This window comes from Charadrius vociferus, unplaced genomic scaffold, assembly GCF_000708025.1.
Source record: "Charadrius vociferus isolate BGI_N301 unplaced genomic scaffold, ASM70802v2 scaffold280, whole genome shotgun sequence".
NCBI classification, from domain to species: domain Eukaryota; kingdom Metazoa; phylum Chordata; class Aves; order Charadriiformes; family Charadriidae; genus Charadrius; species Charadrius vociferus.
The window spans coordinates 307,365-329,749 of record NW_009646340.1 but is presented as its reverse complement, the minus strand read 5'-3'; the positions used below and the strand labels follow the sequence as shown (position 1 = coordinate 329,749).

General features: G+C 40.1%; 1 protein-coding gene across 1 annotated transcript in view; it reads right to left on the bottom strand.

Annotated features, from left to right (window-relative positions):
* Positions 1–9,786: 9,786 nt before the first annotated feature.
* The window catches only part of PREX1 (phosphatidylinositol-3,4,5-trisphosphate-dependent Rac exchange factor 1), a gene marked incomplete at its 5' end in the record, with an annotated part of 105,500 nt that continues 92,901 nt past the window's right edge, over positions 9,787–22,385 (bottom strand). Inside the window, 11 exon segments of the mRNA XM_009887424.1 lie at positions 9,787–10,057; positions 12,239–12,306; positions 12,860–12,962; positions 13,610–13,797; positions 14,565–14,631; positions 15,076–15,190; positions 15,841–15,984; positions 16,646–16,745; positions 17,823–18,040; positions 19,882–19,923; positions 20,624–20,752. Coding sequence (XP_009885726.1) covers positions 10,015–10,057; positions 12,239–12,306; positions 12,860–12,962; positions 13,610–13,797; positions 14,565–14,631; positions 15,076–15,190; positions 15,841–15,984; positions 16,646–16,745; positions 17,823–18,040; positions 19,882–19,923; positions 20,624–20,752 — 1,217 coding nt within the window.

The window sequence follows — 22,385 nt, the reverse complement described above, 5'->3', positions numbered from 1 at the left end:
TCACTGAAATTGCGTGCTTTGTAAGTCCCAGGTGATCAGGACTCCACTGAAGGGATCGTACTGTCATTTTATCAATGATACTTTTAGGAACATTTCCTGTTCAGCCGACGTTTTCACACTTATCAGTTTCACCCTTCTCATCTTTTTTTCTTCTCAGGCAATCCATCTTAATCACAGGCAGAACTGGACACATCTTCCACAACTGAAAAATCAACAGAACTACAGTTTTGACAAGGAATCATTTAAATTGTGAAGGAAAACCAGCAAAAAGGTAATCTTTGTTCTTTTTGTTCCATAGAGAAGGTATTATTTTGTACTGACTCAAAATGCTGCCAGCCATTTGCTAGACCTTGGCATAAAGAGAACACCACTGAAAATAGAAACTGTTCAATGTTCAATGCAGTAAACACATTGTCCAAACATCACCTTTCTCGGCATAAATGTAATGACCTGAAATGGCGAGGGGAAGGTATTTCATTGAAGCTGTGTAGATACCATTGAATAAGCCTGGGTAGCTGTTTGCTGCTTAACAGGAGGAAATCATGATGTATTAGTTACATTGTCAGTGTAAAACAGAACATCCCATACAAGACAGACAGACATTTATTTTAATAGAAAGCTATCTGTAAGATGAAAACAGTTAATCACTGAAGAGTACTCCCAGCCTTTTAATGAGCACAGGACAACAATTAAAAGAAAAAATAAATTGGAAAACACACTGAAGATTAAGGCCATATGTCAGCTGTAGCAAAAAACTGCCTAGCGTAATGCAGTGCCCAGGTGGAGACTGGGCAAAGAGGAGAAGTACTCTGTCCTCCTCCCAAAATTTCCTCCTGTATATTTGTGCCTGCAGGAGGTGGGCAGCCCCTTTCCTGGCAAATTTAAAGTCTAGGTCTCCCTATAGGGAAAGTTTGGCAGCAGGTGGTCACTGGGTTGCCCTGGTCCTGGTCTGGTTGGGCTGCAGCTGTCCCCCTGCAGACGATGGCAGCAGCTGGTGAGCTGAGAGCAGACAGCAAGTGCAGCACGCAGAGTTTGTCAGCAGGTCTTCAGCATCGCCCCTTGGCACCCTCAGCAGCAGCATGCCCCGGGGTGAGCCGCTGTTATTGGTAGCTGTACAAGGAAAAAGAGTTGTCAGAGACTTTCTAAAAATAGTTCCTGTTGCTCTGAATGGGGATTACTTACTCCTTTGCCCTGTTGTTCCGAGGCAGCAGAATTTTACTTCGCATCACTTCTATGTAAGCCATGGCTGGGGTTAGTACTGTGAGTACCAGTAGAAATTCTCGTTTTGACGATTCCTTGGTGCTATTTGTTCTTTGCTCAAGACAGCTTATGAGTCCAGGCTATTGAACATGCTGTTAAGACTCTAAGGCAGAGAACTGGCACAGTCCCAGTCCCTGCCCCTCATGTCTCCTGAACAGTTAAATGAAAAAAAATGCAGACATCTCTATTCATTCCCAATAAGCAAGCAGTTAATTCCTTTTCTAGTGACTAGCTGATTGCCCAGGTGATCAGGATCAAAGGAGAAGGCAGGCTGGACAGCAAGCCAGTCAAATTCACCAGGGAAAAGGACAGGAACTTTATAAAAACCGATGCTGATAAAGTAAGTGGGAAATGTTTGTCCCTTGGTGGGTTGAGAAACATTGGGCTAGGGATCTTAGTTCACTCTGTAAGAGTACTTCAGTGTCCCTTTCACGATCTGCATTACCCTCAGAAGGAAAGCTTACTAGTTGAGGTCTCTGTTTCTTAATTTGAATTCCTTATGCCTACTTACCTTATTTTTCTGATTTTTCTCTTCCTTCTATGTAGATGAAGTAGCCTCTGAAACAGAGTAGTATCTCCTAAAACGTGAGGCATGACCACACAGCTCTGCATAACTTACTAGCAAGAGAGGGGAGACATGCACCAGCTGCCTCATTCTCTGATTTCTGTCATTTTCTCCCGCATAAAATATTGCTTGGAGAGAAGCCCATTATTGCTACTATCTATGGCACTGTATCATCGCCAACCGTATCCTGGGCTGCATCAAAAGAAGTATGGCCAGTAGGTCAAGGGAGGTGATTCTGCCCCTCTACTTCGCTCTCGTGAGACCCCACCTGGAGTACTGCGTCCAGCTCTGGAGCCCTCAACATAAGAAGGACATGGACCTGCTGGAGTGTGTCCAGAGGAGAGCCATGAGGATGATCCGAGTGCTGGAGCACCTCTGCTATGAGGAGAGGCTGAGAGAGCTGGGGCTGTTCAGCCTGGAGAAGAGAAGGCGAAAGAGGGGAGATCTTATTGCCGCCTTCCAGTCCCTAAAGGGGCTACAGGAGAGCTGGGGAGGGACTTTTTACTGGGGCATGGAGTGACAGGACGAGGGGGAATGGATATAAACTGGAAGAGGGCAGGTTTAGATTAAACATTAGGAAGAAGTTTTTCAGTTTGAGGGTGGTAAGTTCCTGTAAGGAACAGGTTGCCCAGAGAGGTTGTTGAGGCCCCATCCCTGGAGGTGTTCAAGGCCAGGCTGGACGTGGCCTTGGGCAACCTGGTCTGGTGGGAGGTGTCCCTGCCCATGGCAGAGGGGTTGGAACTCAAAGATCTTGAAGGTCCTTTCTAACCTAAACCACTCTATGATTCTATGTTGGGTTAGTTTGTTTCACTTTGGTTTCTGTCCTGGTGTCATATACTCGACTCTTTTAAGGCTGAAACAGGTCTCTTGTTCAGGAGCTGCTGAAACAATAGCACCTCTTTAAGTTTCTCGCAAGTGAAGTGGAAATTAAGCCACTGTTAAAAACTAGAGGCTTATAATAATGTTGCCTTATAATAATGTTCAGGCTACTGGACTTTGAGGACTTCAGGAATTTGACAGGGTGATTTTGGCTAAGAACCAAAACCTAATGTATCTAAACATGCACTAATGGGACAAAACAGAAGTTCATTTTTCACTGCACAGGAAGCCACAAACAAAATTGTTCTCGAATCTCTCCTTTGACATGCTTTTCTCTATTGCTACAAAGAGAAGGAAGCCCAAATCATATCATCTTGATCAGAGGCACAGATGAAGGGAATTAACTCTTATGTTATTCTCTTCTTTTTGGAAACCTATTGAACCCTTTCAGGTGCGCGGATTTAATCTCTTCAGTTGACTCTTTCAGCGAATGGAAATTCTCCCCAAATGTGAGCCCCTGGATAGACAGGAAAAGGAAGAGTTCTCATTTTAAAGAGAGCTGAGACCACTGACAAGCTGAGTGTGTCATCAAAGGCAGGAGGCATTTATGAGTAAGGTGATTAGGTAAGTCTGGAAGTCCAGAGGAAGTCCAGAACTTCCTCATTCTAACTAACTGCTGGATTGCTGTGTACTTGATGCAACACATACACCATGGAAACAGTAAAGGTTGTAACCAATTTTGGTATTCTGAGTAAGTGTCAGAATATATAAAGCTGAGTTTAATACTCTAAGGGAAAACTCAGAACCTGTCTCAGTTTCAGGGTAAAGGGAAATTTTAAATGCACAGCTGGGGGATCAGCAATGCATTTTCCTGGCTCAAGAGATCTAGTTTTTCAGTTCATGCCCTATAAAGACAGAATGCAGTTTGCACACAGCAGGGAAGAGCTCTTTTAATTGTACCTTGTCCCACAAAACAAAAAAGGACTTGACCACCAAATACAGTTTTCTTTTTACTTTCTCAGTCTTATTGAAGTTCAAAAGGTTCTGCTTAAAGCAATAGCCCAAGTATTTTTAATAACTCAATAGAAATGTCTCCTGTTAGATACCTTTCAACCTTTCAAACCCAAAAGAAGAGCTCTGAATCCTGTCTCATAGGAGACCCGTCGTTATGACCATCTGGGCAGTGTTTTCTGAATGGCTTGACAGACACAGAGCATACAGCATACCAAACACACACAGATCAGTAATGCTAAAATGACAACATGGATTAGACAATACAACACAAAAAGTTGAACAAATTATATTAAGACTTTTATCTTAATGCAGGATACACGTGCTTAGTTAAAAATACAGAAACAGGAAGAAAAATATAACACTATTAGCACACTAGAATCCCTCGAACTTCACTGGAAAAACCCTCTCAAATATTCTGTACATTTTTTCTTTTTACAAAACATTTGAAAATGCCAATCCTATAAACTGATATAAAAATATCATCTCTGGAACATTTTCCTAAAACCATGAGAAGTTCCGTTTCATGCAAAAACATACTATACAACTTGTGTCATTTCAGCATTGCCCCCCTGCCCAGATGAGGTAATTGATCTTAGGTGCAAAATGAGCTGTAAATGCCGTAATGCTATAGCAATCTTACTTGAGCTCCTATAGCTGATCATCAACTAACTTTTAAAAGCCTTTTAAATTTGGCCTAACCTATGCTCAGACTACTGCGGCCGTTCCTACCCTTTGCAAAAAGGGCAAAAATAAGGGCCTTTCAAAAGTCCTCTGACTTCTTCAATGACTTATTTGTTTGCTCTATGGCGTTGCACTAGTGCAGTGACTTTCTTCTCGTGATCTTAGCTCATCTAGAAACATCTGTGAAAGGTTAACTATGAAAAGCAAACCAATTATTCTAAGACAATCAGGTCCTTTGTCTTTAATTCAGCACTGAAACCAGCCTAGGCTTCACAATACAAAGGTGTAACCCATTCGACTGATCGGGGTCCAGGTACCAACAAACCTTTCTTCTGGTACACTCAACTGCAACAGTGCATCAGAGCCCAATTCTCAGGGTGCATATGCTGACAATTCGAAGGACCTTAAATAAACAGTATTATCCTCATGGCAAACTCTGTGATAAAAGAATTATCAATTCTTTTACAAACTAAAAGCTGATACTCTGAAATCCAGATCGACTATCCTTTTGACAAGACTGTATTTTTAAAATAGTCTTCACCTAACATTTACTTATGTCGTGAATTCTGATAGTCTTCAAATCAAGGAGTAGGAACTGCTGAAGATAAGGGAGTCTGAAGAAACTTCATGTATAAATATGAGTTTATTCTTTTTCCCCTAATGAAAACAGGTATGTTAAATCAGTTCCTTGATGGTATTAATGCATAGTACTTCTGAATCTTGACAGTAGGGCAGAGCAAGTACATCAAAAATATACTGTTGTCTTTCCTTATACCACATGCTCTCAATTAATACATTTATGGGCATTAAAAGCAGAGATTTTTACGTGTCTTTCTGATGTTTATCCTTTTTTCCATCTAATTTCCTGTTTTTCAAGTCATTAGAACTATAGCATATATGTAAAGCACTGTCAGTTTCCAAAGCAGTTTGCAATTTTTCTCCTTTGAATTTTCACAATACCAGTGGTAAGAAAACAGTTCCCCAGTTCCCTCCCCAAACTGCAGCAGGGAGGAAAAGTGGATTGCTCAGTATAGCAACGGAAGCCGGGCACGGTGAGACTGAGCATGTGGAAATTCACATCTTAAGGACACTGGAATTTTTTCAGTTTATATTAAATGAAGTCTCCTTTAGTGATGTAGTGTAGTGATGCTGTGACAGTACCATCAAAACTGCTATTGCACTACGTTATTTAACAGGAAACAGGAATAATTTTTGGATAGGAAGGAAGAGAAGGATCAGAACTCAATGGCACAACAAGGGTTTCTTGGTGCTAATCAAAGCCAGGACTTTCATTCTAAGAAGTGGGAAAAATACCTTTTGCTGTTTGAAGGCTTTTCCTCCCTGTTAGGATAGTTACTGCAGGCTTCTCCAAATGGCAAACTTGAACTTCATAGTTGATCACTCTAGTGCTACACAAATACTAGGTTTAGCTGCAAATTGTACTGGGTAATTTGATTAATCAATGATACCTTATCATGTGCTATGTGCTTTTGTGAACAGGCTGGTTTTATGAGCTGTTTGTTGAGTTAGGGATTCTTTTTTGCCCTTTTACTAATGAACAATAACCAGGTGTTTAGAAGCTGCGTCAGACATTAATAATGCCAAGTGTTACGACAGATAAAATACTATACATGCTGTTATGGAAGTAGGAATGTTTCAAATTATTTTTACATTGAAATTCTGATTATTAGGCCTTGGTGTTTTATAACTTGAAATCACCTTAGAACCATGAAATAACTAGTGCTCAAAATATTCCCAGATGAGGACCATTTGCTGATAAGAAAATATGAGAGGAAAAAGGACTTGCCAGAGTCTGGGTGGATTTTTCTTTTCAATTTTTTTATTCTAAATGGAAATGAGATGTATATTTGTCTGAATCTGTGGTTTCTCATCTAAAAATTCCAGTATTTCAGTCTGCCAATTAATACTGGAATATGAAAATGTCTAATGCTAACAGATAGCCAAGGCCTGGATTTGAAAAGTTTACACCTTTACAAATGCCCTGGACAAAACCAGACAACGGAGGGACTGTTCACACTGTCTCCTCTCAGCCAGACGCGGCTCCGGCAGCCAAAGGGGGCTGGGCTGGGAAGGGCCGCCTTGCCGCTCTCAGAGAGGCTCTCCTGCAGCTCCAGGCACACTGCTCCATCTTTTATAAGCCCCTTTGTAAGAGTTATTTCTTTTTTGCCAGAGCCTGATTGGAAAAAAAAAAAATAATTCCAGGGTACAGAACAATTTTCAGCCAGTGTTTATCCCTGACTGCTTGTACTCCCTTTTCTCTTTGTGGCTGTATTTACCTTGAACTGTCTTTACCTTTTTCATTATTATCTTCTTATAAAGACATCAGTTATACTTGTCTCTTAGGCTAAATAAATCAAGCTTTCCTGGTCTTACCTTGCAGAATTGCATCCACTTTATTGATATCATTTTGGTATCTTTCCTCAACATCTAGCTACTGCCATTTCACCTAATTATTTGGCCTCTGAACAGTGGCTCGAATACTTCTCCTTCTCAACTAGAAATTTGTCTCCTAGTACAGGCTGAGCTTTCATGATTCTGTCTAATTGCATCTGAGTCATCTCATGACAAACTCTATAACCAAGGTCCTTTTGTTATCAATTAACAAGAAATATAGCAAAATACTTTAATCTTCAAGTGTATGAGCTAATATTTCTACTGTAAAATTTCATCCCATTCATCCCAATCAGTGTTCAAAGTCTTCCCGAGGTTTTTTTGTGCGTACCCTGACCCTCCTCTAGTTACTGCCTCCCAACTTAACATCAACCCCAGCCTCGTAGTACCTGTGCTTCAGTGATTAACAAAAATGCTAAGCCAATTCAGTTACAAGACTGATGCGTAAGAACTCCCACCTGCAGCTGCCACCCAGCTCCCACTTTCTGTTCAGTCTTGCCGCCTTTCCTTTAGCCAGCTGCTGACACACCTCCCCATCATGCTGCTAGTTTCCATTTTCTCCATCTCCACTGTTTTTTCCACATTTTCCACACTTCCACTGCATCAGATGCTCCAGATCTATGAAATCTGCACTTGTTCAGTTGTGGAAAGCCTGATTCTTCCTTTGCTTTTAGCCATGGAAATTCTGCAGAGCTAATCTACTCTCTTTACTTGCAGGTTGGCTTGTGTATCGCCCTCTTATTTTCCATTTGAACCTGTTTTTTTCCAACACTAGATTCAAACCTTGCAATTTTACGACATCAAAACAGTTTTTCTTTTCTACTTTAATAGGAAGCCTGCAGTGAAACCACATCTGTAGCCGACACTGCCCAAACAGGAAGACTTTGGCTCTACACTGCCAGTTTGAGCTGATATCAAAACCAACTTTTCCCTTACAGCTTAAACTTCTGACTCCTCATTGCTACAGACAAGCATCAGAACATAAACTGTTCAGCAGAACTTAGAGCTAAGGAACTAATGGGTATAACAGAAAAATCAGATCATACCTTCTTTCCTTATAATATAAACCAGCTTTTAATAATAAAAACTTCTATCACGTTTTCAATGAGAATAACATATACATTTCAATGTAAAACAGTGCACAGTGTAAATGCCCTCAGATACTCTTCTACGCATCTTTAACGTTTACAGTGACTGCGTAAGTGTGGGCCAGGGTCCTCGCCAGCCCGTATAAATTGCTGCCGTTGCGCTGAACAGAGCTGACGTAGCCAAAGCCAGGATCTTGGCCTATGTGGGGTTTTTTATTTTTGGGGGTTCCTACAGTTCTTGTAATACTAAGTACATTTTAAGTTGAGGATTCAGTAAAGAAACATCCATTTCTTCTTCAAACAGCAAATGGCAAGAATAACTCTTCCAAAATTAACCAAAAATAAAATAATCAGAAAGTGCATGAAATAATGATCTGCTCATCTGGCTGCAGTACAGATGGGTACGCAGAAACAAACCCTGTAGGCCCCAGCTGGCCGCTGATGGGTTGTCCAGTTCCCTGCAACAGGTTGCTGTAGGTCAGAGGAAACAGTGGAAAGTAACAGATTAAACAAAACACGTTCCTTCCCCAAAATTATTTCAGTCTGTGACTGAAGAAAAAAAAAATAAAATGAAGAAGCAAGGCTCAGAACTATCTGCATCCCCAAAGTTGTCATAAGCCGTTTTGTGTTGATGTGGAGATTGAAAAATTTAAGAGACTTTCACATCCAAATGGAAAAAGTCTAATTTTAATTTTTGAGTTGGTTTGAATGTTAATAAAATAAAATGAAGCCAGCTAAAAACCAAATAACCTCACAAATAACCCCCCCAAACCTTTATTTTCTAGAATATACACCACTGCAAAGCGCTTCTGGATCTCCTAAGCAGGAACTGTTACAAAGGAGGCTGTGGAGAAGCAGAGGAACGGTAAGTTTCCTACATACCCTCCTACTGACACCTGCTACAATGGCAATTCCCTAGGGATGGGTGGTCATGTTAAGGCACTCACTCCAAAAGAACATTATTTCTGTCCTGAGACTGCTGACATGTTTCAATTAGTTTCAGCCAGTAATTGGGAAAAAAATTACTGTGCTTAGGATAATACTGACAGAATGGACAACAATTTTTCAAACAAGAAAAAATAAAGTGTGTTATATACATGATTCCTTTTTTCTTTTAACTTAAAAGCATCCCTAATACATCTTAATAACTGTATTAAAGACTACTTAAATATTGAACGATTTTAAATAATGTAGATTTTTTTCAGTAAACTGGGAGTAGCTGTGTAATTGCCAGCATATTGGTCCCATTTTAAACAATATAATTTTTATTTAAATCTTGTATATATAATAACATGATTGAAAACACATATTCCACCCCACATAAATAAGTATAGTTCTTCTGACCTGTTTTAAAAACTGCTTCTGTTCAAATGATCAGATTATAAGACTGTATTTTTCCTTTGTAAAGTTTCCTTTAAAATCCTTCACTCCCAATCTCTCCTCTTAAATAGGATTGTATTGCCAGAGCACAGAACAGGGCATTAGTAGAAAGAGTTAATCAAAAACCTGATAGCTACAGTAAGTAAAATGAAGTAATGTTAAGAAGTATTATGGAATGTACAGTCTGCAGCATAGAGAGATTTGTTCTCACTGGGCTGAAGTGGAAAATTACTCCAGAAGAAATCCTTTATGTTCATATTTGAATAAATCATAGATTGTGCTATCCATTGTTCAAAAGTGCGGGTCAGTTCATGAAAAAGTGGTGTTTATGAAGCTACTGCTCAAGGATGCTGACCGAGATTATGCTGGCAATTAAATGGATGCCAGACGCAGTACAGGGAGAGAGATACGTGTCGTTCTGGATCTTCTTAAGCAATCTGTATCTTCAAGTCCACAACTTTTAAGTGGCAGCACAAACAAGTCATCAGTAAAACTGCGCTTTCTTGAAATAGAACTGCCACTTTTCCAGGCATCTAGCAAAAGGCAGTAACATCCATCTTAACTCCGTGGTGTTTGTTTCAAGAATTTCAAGAAGTCAAAGCAATACAGGAACCCTGCACGTGCTGGGAGCTTCGTGGTGCCTGGGTCCAGCAGGTTCATCTCCTACTAAAACAGAGCAATATCTCTTCCTCTCTTGATTGGGCGCCATCAGTGTCAGTTAGCGTGGGTCCTCAGACAGGGCTGCTCATAGGCGAATGCTTTAACGATGCTGCAATGTCGGTGCCTCTCTCACTTTTATAAATCCCCATCTGTAGGTGGCTGGCACAACCTATAGAGTCTTTAAGGCAGATGAAGAGTCCGGTATTAAATACCATAAGGATGATAACAAAGTTACTGGCATAGTATATGAGAGTCAACTTCTCCTTTATCATTCTGCAAGATTTAGAGGTAATCTGATATCAAGAATACTACTATTTTTAATTTTAATAATTGCAAATTTAGAAGTGCCACTAGTGGTTTATTAACTAAAGTATTTACAATCATTGTTTAAATACTATTTGAGACTTTCCATCACTCCCTTTTAATTTTGGCCAATTCGGGTCTTCAACAGTCCCTCCTCTCTTTCTCTATTTCTTTTGTTTTAAACCCAATTCAGCATTTTTCCTGAACAAAAGAGTTCACCCTTCACAGAGACTGGGAGAGCACACAGATAAAAGAACATACTCACTTGTTGACATGGTTGAACAAACTTTAAAATTAGTAATCATGTTTTCAGAGAAATTTTTTGAATCACTCGATTAGCAAATTGAGGCCAGTGGTTAAACCTAAGTGCATCTTGACTGTTATTCATATATGACTGTTTGTGGTAGCTTTTTCTTGGCTTTTTCTACTTTACAGTTGAATAAACTCAAGTCTTCTCTTTCAAAACTGCTACTACAGAGTTTGACAAACCTTACTGCTAGAAAATATAATCCTGAGAACTAACATTAATTCACCAGATCTCCTTTTAACTTTGCTCAGTAGGAACACATGTATCTGAGCTTTATTGCCCTGAAATAATCCAAGTAAATAGTCCTGGAATTTGTCATTGTGATTTAGAGTGAAGAAGAGAAATGCCTCATCTTATGATTTGTTTGTAAAGCTGTTTCTTTTTGAACACAGCATGCTGTTATGGTCATAAAAATGGAACCAAAGAAACATACAGCCAGTAATAAGGCAAAATAACCATGCTGCTAAAATGCTGACGCATGACACTGGGGACATGGTACAGGACCCAACACAGACTATTATTTTATTCCTTTTTGAAAGAGCAATAACAATCCAACAGAAGGATAAGGTTCTATAAGCAAAATGTTGTTCTTTTTAAGGTCTTTGAGAAAATAAACCAAGGCGAGACTGTTACAGTAAGCATCATCACAGTCTCTAAAATTTAAAATAAATTCTTACAAACTTTTTGAGGAGCGGATAGGAAAACAAATACATGGGGCTTGTTTAGGCTAACTCAGAAGTCTTACTGGGTGACTAAGATATCGGTGTTTTAAGGAACTCTTCTTGACACTGAACAAATACGTTCTATGGAGGACTCCAGCATTAGCAAACCCACTCGCTCTGTCTGAAGGGGTGGCACAGATTTTACTGGATCTTTTCTGGTGCTGATTCCTGCATGCCAGAACTGTTGTGCCTTCATGTAAACAATGCCATTAACAAGAGTAGAATCAGAAGTTTCTCTGATATTTGTACAGACTGATTCTGTAGATATTGATCACGATATCATGATGATTTGTTACTTCCATCATGGGAAAATTCTGTGTTACAGTTTATTAAAGGATATTCTCTTCTCTCTGATATATGAAATTGGAGGAGATTGACCAGAGAGAGATAATTTTCTCAAAAAGAAAGGTAATCTTATCCCGTAGAGAGACATGATGAACATCTCTAGCTCCTGTTAGGTGTAGTAGGAGTCACAAATGTACAGTGCTTTTCAAAGTTGTCTTCTAGAGAAAAACACATATAACCCTGAGGAACTGATCTTCCTTAGAGCTGCATTACTGCACGGTTGCTCTGACTTGAAGCACTTGCTCTGAAACCTGCTCTGCCATACCTAAACAGTCAAGCTCTTCTAAGCACACAACACTATTAGCCTATGAATTATCTCTGCATATCTGCAGTCAGATTTGCCATTCAGGAATTTTTCTTTCTAAGCATTCCAGAGATGGTTGTCAATCACTGGCTTTGCTAACTCACAGCAACAGTCCAAAAAGAGCCTTCTCTCTGATCAGTTATGCTTCATTCAGAAAATGCAGAAACCTTTGAAGTTAATGATCTGCAAATTGTGAGCAGCAAAGCTGATTAATCTACAGCGCAATTAGGTTAGTACAGTGAGAAAGAAGAACAGGGATTTTTTTCTTTTTTCCACTATTGCTCCTAAGGAGATCTTTGGTTAGAACAGGAACTCCACAATTGTTACAGAAATATAAAACCAGCACTCAGATAAAATGCATAATATATAATAACCTACCGAGGTGCACACTGTGGCATTTGGTCCATCACTTTCAGGTTCTTGGCAGAGATTTCAACCCTTGGTCCCTAAGGAAACAGAGAATTTATGGTACTGACAGTATCGATAAAGCATCTGATCCTCAGGGAAAAATATCATAAAGGGAGCATGGTTTCTATTTGAGAATCCATTAACTACTTTTAGAAGATTTGGAATCCATTGGGTAGATACATTAGTCATCTGTGTTTACTTAAAAGATGGAATTAGTCCCAAAGCACTTTATAAGCACCGCTGTCTAGCACTAGGGAATTTCTACTATTTAACACTGTGATTGAAACCTGGGGCTTTTATATACAGAAATTGTCCTAAATATACCGGATAGTCTCTACTTTCTAACCATCAAGGCACATACTTTAAATAATGCACACTGAGGCATGTATTTTAATTGCTGTAATGGCTGTACATGCAAAAGTTAATTTGTTCCTGTAAAAAATATGCGTAGCTATTCAGACAGTAAAAGAAGTTTGGCTATATGGGTTTATAGTGCACAAAATACAGTGCCACGCTGAAATAAATTGGTGTTTGTACCAACGTCACTGGAATGAAAATGGTGGCGTGTAGCAGACACATCCAAACACTTACCTGCTTTCGCATGATGTCTGTAGCTTGCATGATACACTTGGGCAAAAGTCCATGACTTCGAGCCAGTATGGCTGCTTGCTCCAGGGACACACTCAATGTACTTCTGAACATGGGAACAAGAGATGTTAAAGCACAGATCATATTGTAAAATGTATGAATAGCTAGGTACAGGACATTTACCTGTTACGTGTGACTTCTGTTAGCTAGTGCTCTTATATTTACTTTTTTAGGCTTTTTACTTAGAAAACTACAAAATTACTTCAGTCCTGCATTTCCAGTCTCATTATACCTAGATATTGAGTCTCCAGCGTCATTACTACAAGGCTACGCTTCGCTGCTCTTCTGCATTATCGAATGGTTTTGAGACACTGGAACAACAGTGGTGTCTTCAGAATCAATGCTTGCACACACCAAGATTCTAAAGCTATTTTTGAGCAACTTCCTACATTTTCAGTGTGTGATTGAAGATGATGTTGACTGAAAGTTATATGCAATGAGATCAATCAGTCACTTGCATTGGTCGATGCACTGAAACATAAAAAATTTGCGTGTCAATACTAATTATTAACAAAAGTATTAGAAGTCACAACCTATCCTAAAACAAAGATGGCAGTAGATTTAGGTCCTTGTTATATTCCCTTACGATCTACCTTTCTATTGCTTTGAACAGAATCAAATATATTGCTCCAATCTCTGGAAAGGACAAAAGGTCTCATCACACCAGTAACACGTAGGTTTCTTAAATCTCACCTCTGCATCCCAGTGCCACACATAGTAATCTGACAGGCTCCAAGTCGATAACAGAGCTCAGAGGATATAGGTAGCAGGCCAGCTCCTGATGTGCTCCCGCTAGAATATCCTGACTGCGTCGGTTTTGTATTAATGAAAGACTTCATCAGTCTGCAAAGCTCATCCATTGCATTAATGGGGCGAATGAGCTAAACAATGCAATAAACAAATGGATCAGTGGCATACTTACACCTTCAGTTATAAAGACATCTACAATTCTTCATCCTATGTTTAAGCACAATAATCCACACAAAAGTAACTGCCACACAGTAACAACTATTTAGAATATATATGAACTTCGGAAGTGGAAAAATGCAAACAATTACTTAGGCTTGGGGCAATTTATTGCAATTATCACAAATCACAGAGATTGCTTACATTGTATATTACAACTGCAAAGACAGTCTCTGATTTTGTCTTCCCTGCAGCAGTATTTAATGCCTTACATGCACGTATTCACATATGCCACCTGCTCCAGTTAGACAGGCTGCCTTTACATGACACTGGGAAGTACTATTTGCCTCTTGTTTTCTTCTATGACTGTGAACAAAGCATAACTTTGAAAATGAACAAGCATTCAATTTGCTGCTTCTGTGGGAGAGGAAAATTAATTCATTCTGTCTAACATTAGGTACTGTATTTAGCAGGGGCAGTCAGGGTCATAGGGAGTCTTACTACTGCCTAAGTTAAGGAGTTTGTGTCTACCCCAGTTCTGCACATTTTCTTCTAAACAAAAGAACTGTGGCCAAGCTTCAGAGAAATTCAAATCGCTTCTTTAGGGTAGGGAACGTGTTTTGAATGATGTTTGGGTTTGTACAGGTCTGCCATATGGGTATCCCACGACTGGGATTTTAGAGATTTAGAAATAATATTTCTGTGAGAGAATTTATTGTAGAAATAAACACAAAACCAATACCTGGTCAATCTTCACTGCAGTAGTATTGGAATCAGTGGGCAAGTTTGATCTCTCTAGGTAAAATGTCCTGCAAAAAGGCCAGCAAGGACTACATTAGTTGGTGTGTCTCATTTCAAGCACAAATATGTATACTATGTTGTATAAAATGTCTGAGAAGGCTATGCTAAAAATCTTGTACTTCAAGATCTGTTTTCTTATTGAACCATTTCAATTGCAGTAATTTTTGGAGTCTGTACTAAAATATGCCAAATGCCCTTTTTATGTAATTTTAGCTCTGCACAAAATTCTGAAGTCAAATTAGATGGGAATTTCATCCTGTACAGTACACTACTTCAGAACGAGCTTAACTATGGGAAGAAAATTAACAATTTTCCCACACAACGAGGTTCTCCAAAAATCATATTTGTACAAGAAACCACCAGGAATGGAACCTCTTTTTCATTAAATTTTAGCAGCCCTAGGAAGGAGCTCTTTTCAATGTCTTTTAAGGCAAAGGAGAAGCATGAAATACCTGAGTTTACGGTAGTATTGCTGCACTTTTTCAAGTGAAATACCATTAATTTGCTGTGGAAGTTCCTCTAGAGATGAGCCAGCTGGTTGTGATTGCCCCTCCATACTCTCCAGAGCTGAAGAAGAAAACATTTTACTAAACTTATGTTATTAGTTTTCTTTTTATTCATTTATTTATTTATCTCTATCATCTCACTGCTCAGCAAACGCCTGTTGGATCATGCCAAGGTTGATTCTGTTACTGCATAAATTTCGTGCATTTCCCAGTATGGGAAATATAGTGGTAGTATCATAAAGGTGAGCTGCACAGAAAGCAGTTCTATCTAACGGCAATTACTCCCCATTAATAGCCCCTTAAAGGAAATTTTCTGTGTTGTGTTTTGGTGTGAATATTTGCTTATCAAGTCAACTTCCAGCCCAGATGACTCTGCCATAGTCTATGCTTTTAAAAACACTTCTCTGTAGCCTGGGAACAGCTCCTTATACGGTACTAGATCAGACTGTCCATGTAGTCCAATATAATGTCTCTATGGCCTTTCCAAGAAGGCATAAAAAAGCCCCAAACAGGCATATCTTGTTCTCATGACTGTGTCTTACTCTAAAATCTAGCACTCCTCAGGTCTTCCGAGAATAGAAACATCTGCTTCTTAAATATGCCTGTAGTTGTCAGCTGCATTATGTTAAGAGCTTCATGGTCATTCTTTATTTTGAATCTTTCAAAATCATCAGTTAGCTTATGTTTCTCAAGAAAGCTTTTTATAGACACCTTTTGTAAAGAGCACCGTGTGCAGTTTCAAGCTTCCCCCATTCTGAAACCGAGAAGGCAGTTTGGAGAAGTAGTAGCTGTCAAGATAAAAGATAACCTTCAAGGCCTGACGACTTCCTTCGATGTGGTAGAAGACATGAATATCTGGAGAAATAAAGATAAAACACTTGCTGCTTTACCACAGCAGGAGAAATGCGAAACCGTTGCTATCTGAGTTTGTTAGATTATCTAATGACATTTCACATCTCCAGCATTAGATGAATAAGGGAGAGCCTTTACTGAGAGAATGTAGGCTCTGAAATATTATACTTTAAAAGATACGCAGCATGACCTAGCATGACGTTTGATGCTAATACAATAAAGACGGTTAATAATTAAAATCCTATCTTGTTTCATGGCATCTCACAGTCAGTAAACATGGAGAGAGACCTGGCAGGGTGGGACACAGGACACAGAAGAGCTGGGGAGGGACAGTCCTTCTACCTTTGGTAACGTGGTGAATTACAAACATCTGTCGGGAACTGCTCATCATCTGTCATATCTCCATACCTGTGGAATCACACAGGTAAGGTATGTGGGCATAGACTGCTAAATCACAGAATGTGCCACCAGCATCCCATGATGTCAGCCCTGCTTTTTATCCTGTGTGTTTGCAGCGGAAGCTGAGGGAACACAACAGTGCTTCAGAGAAGCTGCTCAGTACTCTCCAGGTCTGATGTGGTCTGTTAGATTTATAATCACAGAGGATATTAACCCCTAAAGCAAACAAGAGAAAAAGAGCTTTAAAGAAACAGAGAACACTCACTTGCTACAAGACTTTCATCCAGCTGCTTGAAATAGAAGGCAACTTTGTCCAGTTCAGCCAGAGTGGCCTGGATGTCTTCCAGCATGGTACGCTCCTCCTTCTGTAGAGCAAAGAAGCAGATATAAATAGGTTATAATCTGCCAGAAAGAGACCAGTGGCAGAAAGGTATAGTTGTTATGGGCATGCTTTGGTTCAGGAGACCTAGAGCAGAATGTGGAGCTTTCCACTAACTCCATCCCAGCCAGGTAATTACTAATGGCTCTTTAACTCTGTGATACAAGCTTAGCCACCCTTTGCTTAGATGTCATTTGATGACATTCACAGAGAGTAGGGAGGTTTAAGGACTGAATAAGTTTGAAGAGAGCTCTTTCTCCAAACTTTACTCTGTACCTACAAATGTGAAGAACAGCCTATCAGTTACTGTGAAATAAATGTCCATACATTCCATGCAATGTGAAGAAATAGTAGCGACATACGCATATAGTTTGGATTGTAGTTTAAAAAAACCCAAACACTCAATCTACAATTTTTACAAAGTCCAAAAGGTCACTTCTCTATAGTGCCAGAGCTACTTGTCTTTTTTATGCTCCTTTTTTCTTACCATTTTTAGAGTTAAGCTAGCTTATCTACTCTAGCTGTGGCTTATCTGCTCATTCGGTGCAAAGGAACTATGCAAGACCAGCTCCTCTCCTCCTTAGACATGGTGTCTCCAATACCAGCACCACGGAAATGAGAGACTGCAGACCATCTATTCTATAAACGTGTCCAGTGTATGAACAAAAGCCTACATTTTCATGTTGTCCAAACTCAAAATACTCGGAACTTTTTCACCTATTTGTTGAAATGTGTGTCTTCACCAGAAGATGGCAGGCCACACATGCATCACCAAAAACTGAGCAGTAAAACCTCCCTAAATGCAGCAGCGTTGGTCAAATACAAAGGCGGACAGATTCCTATAGCGTTCCAGTGTGACAGTGGGCCCAGTATTTGTGAGGAGATGAAAATGATGAGATATGGCATATCGGCACGTGGTTGTCAGCAGCAGGCATCCCCAGAGGCTGCTGTAGTGTGTCTAAACATGCTGCTAGAATGAAGGGCTCTGGCTGTGCTGTGAGTGGCGGAGAAGCACACAGGCAAGTGTAGGCAGACCCAAGGGTGCCACAACTCTTCATCTTACCACAGCAGGGGAGAGAAGAGACTGGTAGTTTAGTAAAACACCAGTGGCTGCTATCTGTTCCAGCCATTTTCTGCTGGCATCTCTGCTGCTCTCTTCGTATTCCCCGTTGTTGTTGTATCGATAGTTGAGAGCAGCCAGTAACTGCTCTGAAAAGGTGCAAATAGCAGCCACAAGAGACTGACAGAAGATGGAATCACGTCTCAGCTGTAGCTCAGTATCTGCCAGAGAAGGGGGGAGAAGCACAAAGAAGTCATGAGTATATTTGTCCTTAATCTCACTGCCAAAGAGGCAGTTTGTGTGTGTGTGTGCATGACATTTGGCTTCTGCTGTAGCTTTGCGCAGACTTAACAGATAACCTCTTCTTGCTGCGTGACCTGGGTGTACAGATAAGACAGCATAGCTGGAGTACATGCATGTTTGAAAATTTTCTAGTCCACTTGAGAGTTTATTACTACGTCTGCCATCTGCACGCTCATTCTTCTGACTGGGAAGAGCTGTAACTCCTTAGTGCCATATCTGGACTGACTCCCTTCTTTTTATGTTTACAGAAGCAAGAGAATTCTTGAAAGAAGGTCTCTGCCATTACTTCTCTCCTGGGCTATTAGAGATTCATCTTCCCCCATCCATCTGTATTTTGCGGGCTTCCCATATGCTTAATGCATTAACTGGGCCTGCCCATACGGTACCAATTGGTTTATGTTTCCTGGGAGAATTTCCCCTGTGTTAACTTTGCTTCCAGTCCGCCTGCCAGGCAGCCACATGCTGGTCAAATCAACCTCGTCACACTTAAGGGGATTGCGGGCCAAAGAGGCACATGAATAAGTGAAGAGCTACTTTGCAGGCACCCTGGGCTCCGCCAGCAGGCACGGCAGTAGAGCAGTCCCTCGTTGTCAAGGCAGTGTTCCCAGAGGAAGAAACTGAAGACATCCCCCAGGGGCTTTGAAGATCTGGATTATTTTTATAAAGCACTGAACCCAATAGACTGACTAATACACTCCAGGCCCTGGGCCATATTCTCAACTTCAGGGCAACCGATCCTTCTAGCAGTACACCTCCGTACTGGTGGAAGTAAAGCAAAGAGAGCTTAGGACTGCCCTCAAGGTAAGGGAATCCCTGGTGCCATAAGCTGCCATAGCCTGTTCAGTGCCATCTGCTCCTCCATTCTTTCCAGAGGATGTTCATGGAAATGCTGCAGGAGATGAAGCGCAGGTAGAGACTTATGGAGTCATTAATTCTGCCAGCATTAAAACCAGCCTTTATGGACACTAGACTGACACCACAGGCTGGTTTGGACAGACTCATGGACCAGCCCTGGCAGAAGCAGAGAGGTGCTTTAAACCCATGCAAATCTCTCATCTTCGTTCTATGAAGACTTAAGAGTTGAGCCTGGCACAGTGAAATAACGACAGCCTATTCCAGTTAGTTATTACCTCATTTTCAAACAAAAGTACACCAAGTAGGTGTTTCAATTACAAAAAGGCTGTGCATTCACTCGTGGGACAGGCCTGTCCATTGATCTGCAAGCATAATGTTTTGTGCATGGTAACAAATTAATGATGTCCATTTAGGTGCTGCCTGCACATTTAGGTTCTTAGTCTGCACATGGCTATATTTTCAGTATACACAATCCTAACTCCTAACACGCCTGCTCTGTTTGGAAAGATGACAGAGTCCGTGGTCTCAAAGAAAGTTGTGCAATAGGTCTCATTTTTGCTGCATGTTTTCACCACAGCAGGAAACAGTAAAGGCCATTTGGGAAGGAGGATTGTACAAAGGCAAAAATGAAGACGGTAAAAAGAAAACCAGTGCTTGTGAAACATCAGTGACCAGCCAGGTAACACAAGCAGCCTACAGTGAATTGAAATAATGTAAACTGAAGAACAGATGTCAGATGCATGGAAAAGTTGCCCTAGATGCAGAGCATAAGAAAAGTTAGCACAAAATGCCACAGAAAAACCTAAATGCTAAGGCAAATCATAACATTCTGATGTATGCACATAAAACTGTTAGGGACTTCTGTATATATGATGTTGTTTTGCAACAATTCAAACCTCCTTACCTGTGCATTTTAACAAGGCCAAAAGCAGCTGATTCTTCCCATCTAAAACAGTGAAGAAAAGGAATGTTGTAGTCAACATGACAGCAAGGTAGATTTGATTGCATTTGGTTAACAGACTCCTCATTCCCTACAATCCCTGGCCCCTGCATGGCCATTTCCATTTATTCTAGTAGGCCTTACTTGTACAGGTATTTTTGTGACTGAAAAAGAAACAAGGTGTAAATCAAAGAATTTTACAGGTTAAATGCTCTGTTAACTACCATGAATTATTGGAAACAAATTGCACATGTAGATGAATCCCTAAGGAGTTGATTTCTGTCCAATGCTTTGCACTGGACTGTAAACATCAGATTCAGCTCCTGTTTCACTTCAACCAGACTGATGCCATGGTATCTGATTAGCATTCACTTCAGTTTGGAATATAGCAAGCATCTCTCTCTTCATTTTCTAAAAGGGTTAAAAAAAGCACAGGGAAGTAGATTGGTCTGAGATCATTCTGTCTGAATGGGCTGATGAAATAAAATCAGGGAGAGAAAGTTCTTTCGAATTGCTGCACGGCTGAGATTTTACCATAACAGCACTGGGACTCTTCAAACAATAACCTGTTTTACCTGTTCTTCCCTAGAGCTCAGTACAGCCTTATTACAAATTGAGATAAAATGATAAAATGAACTGCTAGACTGGATTAGATCAAGATCTTTTCTCCCTGAAGCCAATAACAAACTTTTCCTTATTTACAGACCTTCCACGTGTTTTTGTATGATTTCAACAAGGTTCTTGATGCGTAATGGAAGGTTCCATGGATCTTCTTGAATGCTGGCTTGAATGTTATTCCGGCACCTAACTGTGGTTTCTTCCTTCTGTTTAAATTCTAGAAAAAAATGGAGTTTGTTAGCCATTAAGGAAGTGCTCCATAGCTGAGAGTGGCTTATGAGTTATAATGTGTATACAGATGAAAGCAGAGATACATTATCAATAGCAACAACGGTGAATGAAAAAGGTTCTGAAATAGATCCAATATCAAAGGAAAAAAAGGCTATTCATACAGTGTCATGACCAGAGGTCTCCTAGAATTGTTTTCAGGATTGTGGACTAAAAGTTATGTACATGGGTGACGTGCACAGTGAAGGGAGCTCTGCACTTCTCACAAAGCACGGAATTCCCTTCTGCTCTCTCTGCCTTTAGTAACATGCAGGCAGCTATATCGGGAAGATCTACAGTCTCTGGCTGTGCAGAATCAGATCAACTTTTTGGCTGCAGCTGTCACATCCCATAATACTGATGAGAAGTTATGAAATATTCTGCTTTCTTTCACCTGATGGAAACTAATTATTTAATGACAGAGTAATTTCTTCCCCATGACTTAGCTATGTAGCTAAGCCAAATACCCCACTGTTGGTGATAAAATGCATAAGCAGACAGAAACACAGAAAAACTGTGCCAAATAACTGCTCATGAACAGAAACGGGACGGCATTCAAATTTACATCCATCACTGAAAGGTGTCTGTGGTAGCTGTTAAACAGACACTTTGGTCTGGATTCCAGCTGAGTGTAAGCAGGGCTTGTCTGTTCCTGAGTGTGATGAATGTGGGATCATCAGTTAACTTCGGTTAACTAAAAGACTCTCAGTGTAATTAATATAGTTGTAATAAATGAGGCTGTTTAAGCAAAAGAAAATAAAGGCGGTGAACACAGGGTGTCTGTTATTTCTTCACTTCATTCAAGCAGTGCATGGAAAGACTAATAGATGTTCTACATAAATGTGAATGTGTTTGTAAAGATGAGTTCCTGTAACAGAACTTCATAGGAGTTAGTTTTGGACTCAGAGGAAAAAAAAAAAAGCAGAAAAAGCTCTCTTCTAGAGTTTGCCACTGTAACTTAAAAATAGAGCTTGTCAAAGGTTGGAGCAGGGGGCCTGACTGCAGCACCTGAAGTATACTAGGAATAGCAGGGAACATTTCAGATTTTAAGTGGGAAAGGAAATGCAGCAAATGTTCAGAAACTAAAGTCCTGTGTATTTCAGTGAGAGAGGAAACCACATCCTGGGCCCCAAAACCATTAAGTCAAAGTCTCATCATGCTCCCTGAGGAAGAAGAAAACACAGTATCATTTGTTTGCTCTCTATGGGAATCAGTTTTCAAAATAAGTGTCATGTGAGGATGAGTTTTCTCTGGCAATTATCCATCTGAAGAAAAGCAGAATAAGTCATTAAGCAAACTCAGGCAGAACCTTTTCGTGCCTCATATCTACAGTGGTCAGCGCCTCATCAGCTTATCAGAGTGCTCATTTACTTTGTATCTGACCTATCTCTACCTTGTATTTCTTGAGATATATATCTGTGTTCACATCGAAGGAGAGATTTGGAGACTTGTGAAAGAGCTGTGAGGATTCAATGGCATATAACAGAAAAGTTCTGTGTGTTTCAGAAGGAATTAATGTGAAAATGACCTTTTAAGGATGCAAAATTTCCACAGTCAGACACAGTTCCTGCCATTAACGTATG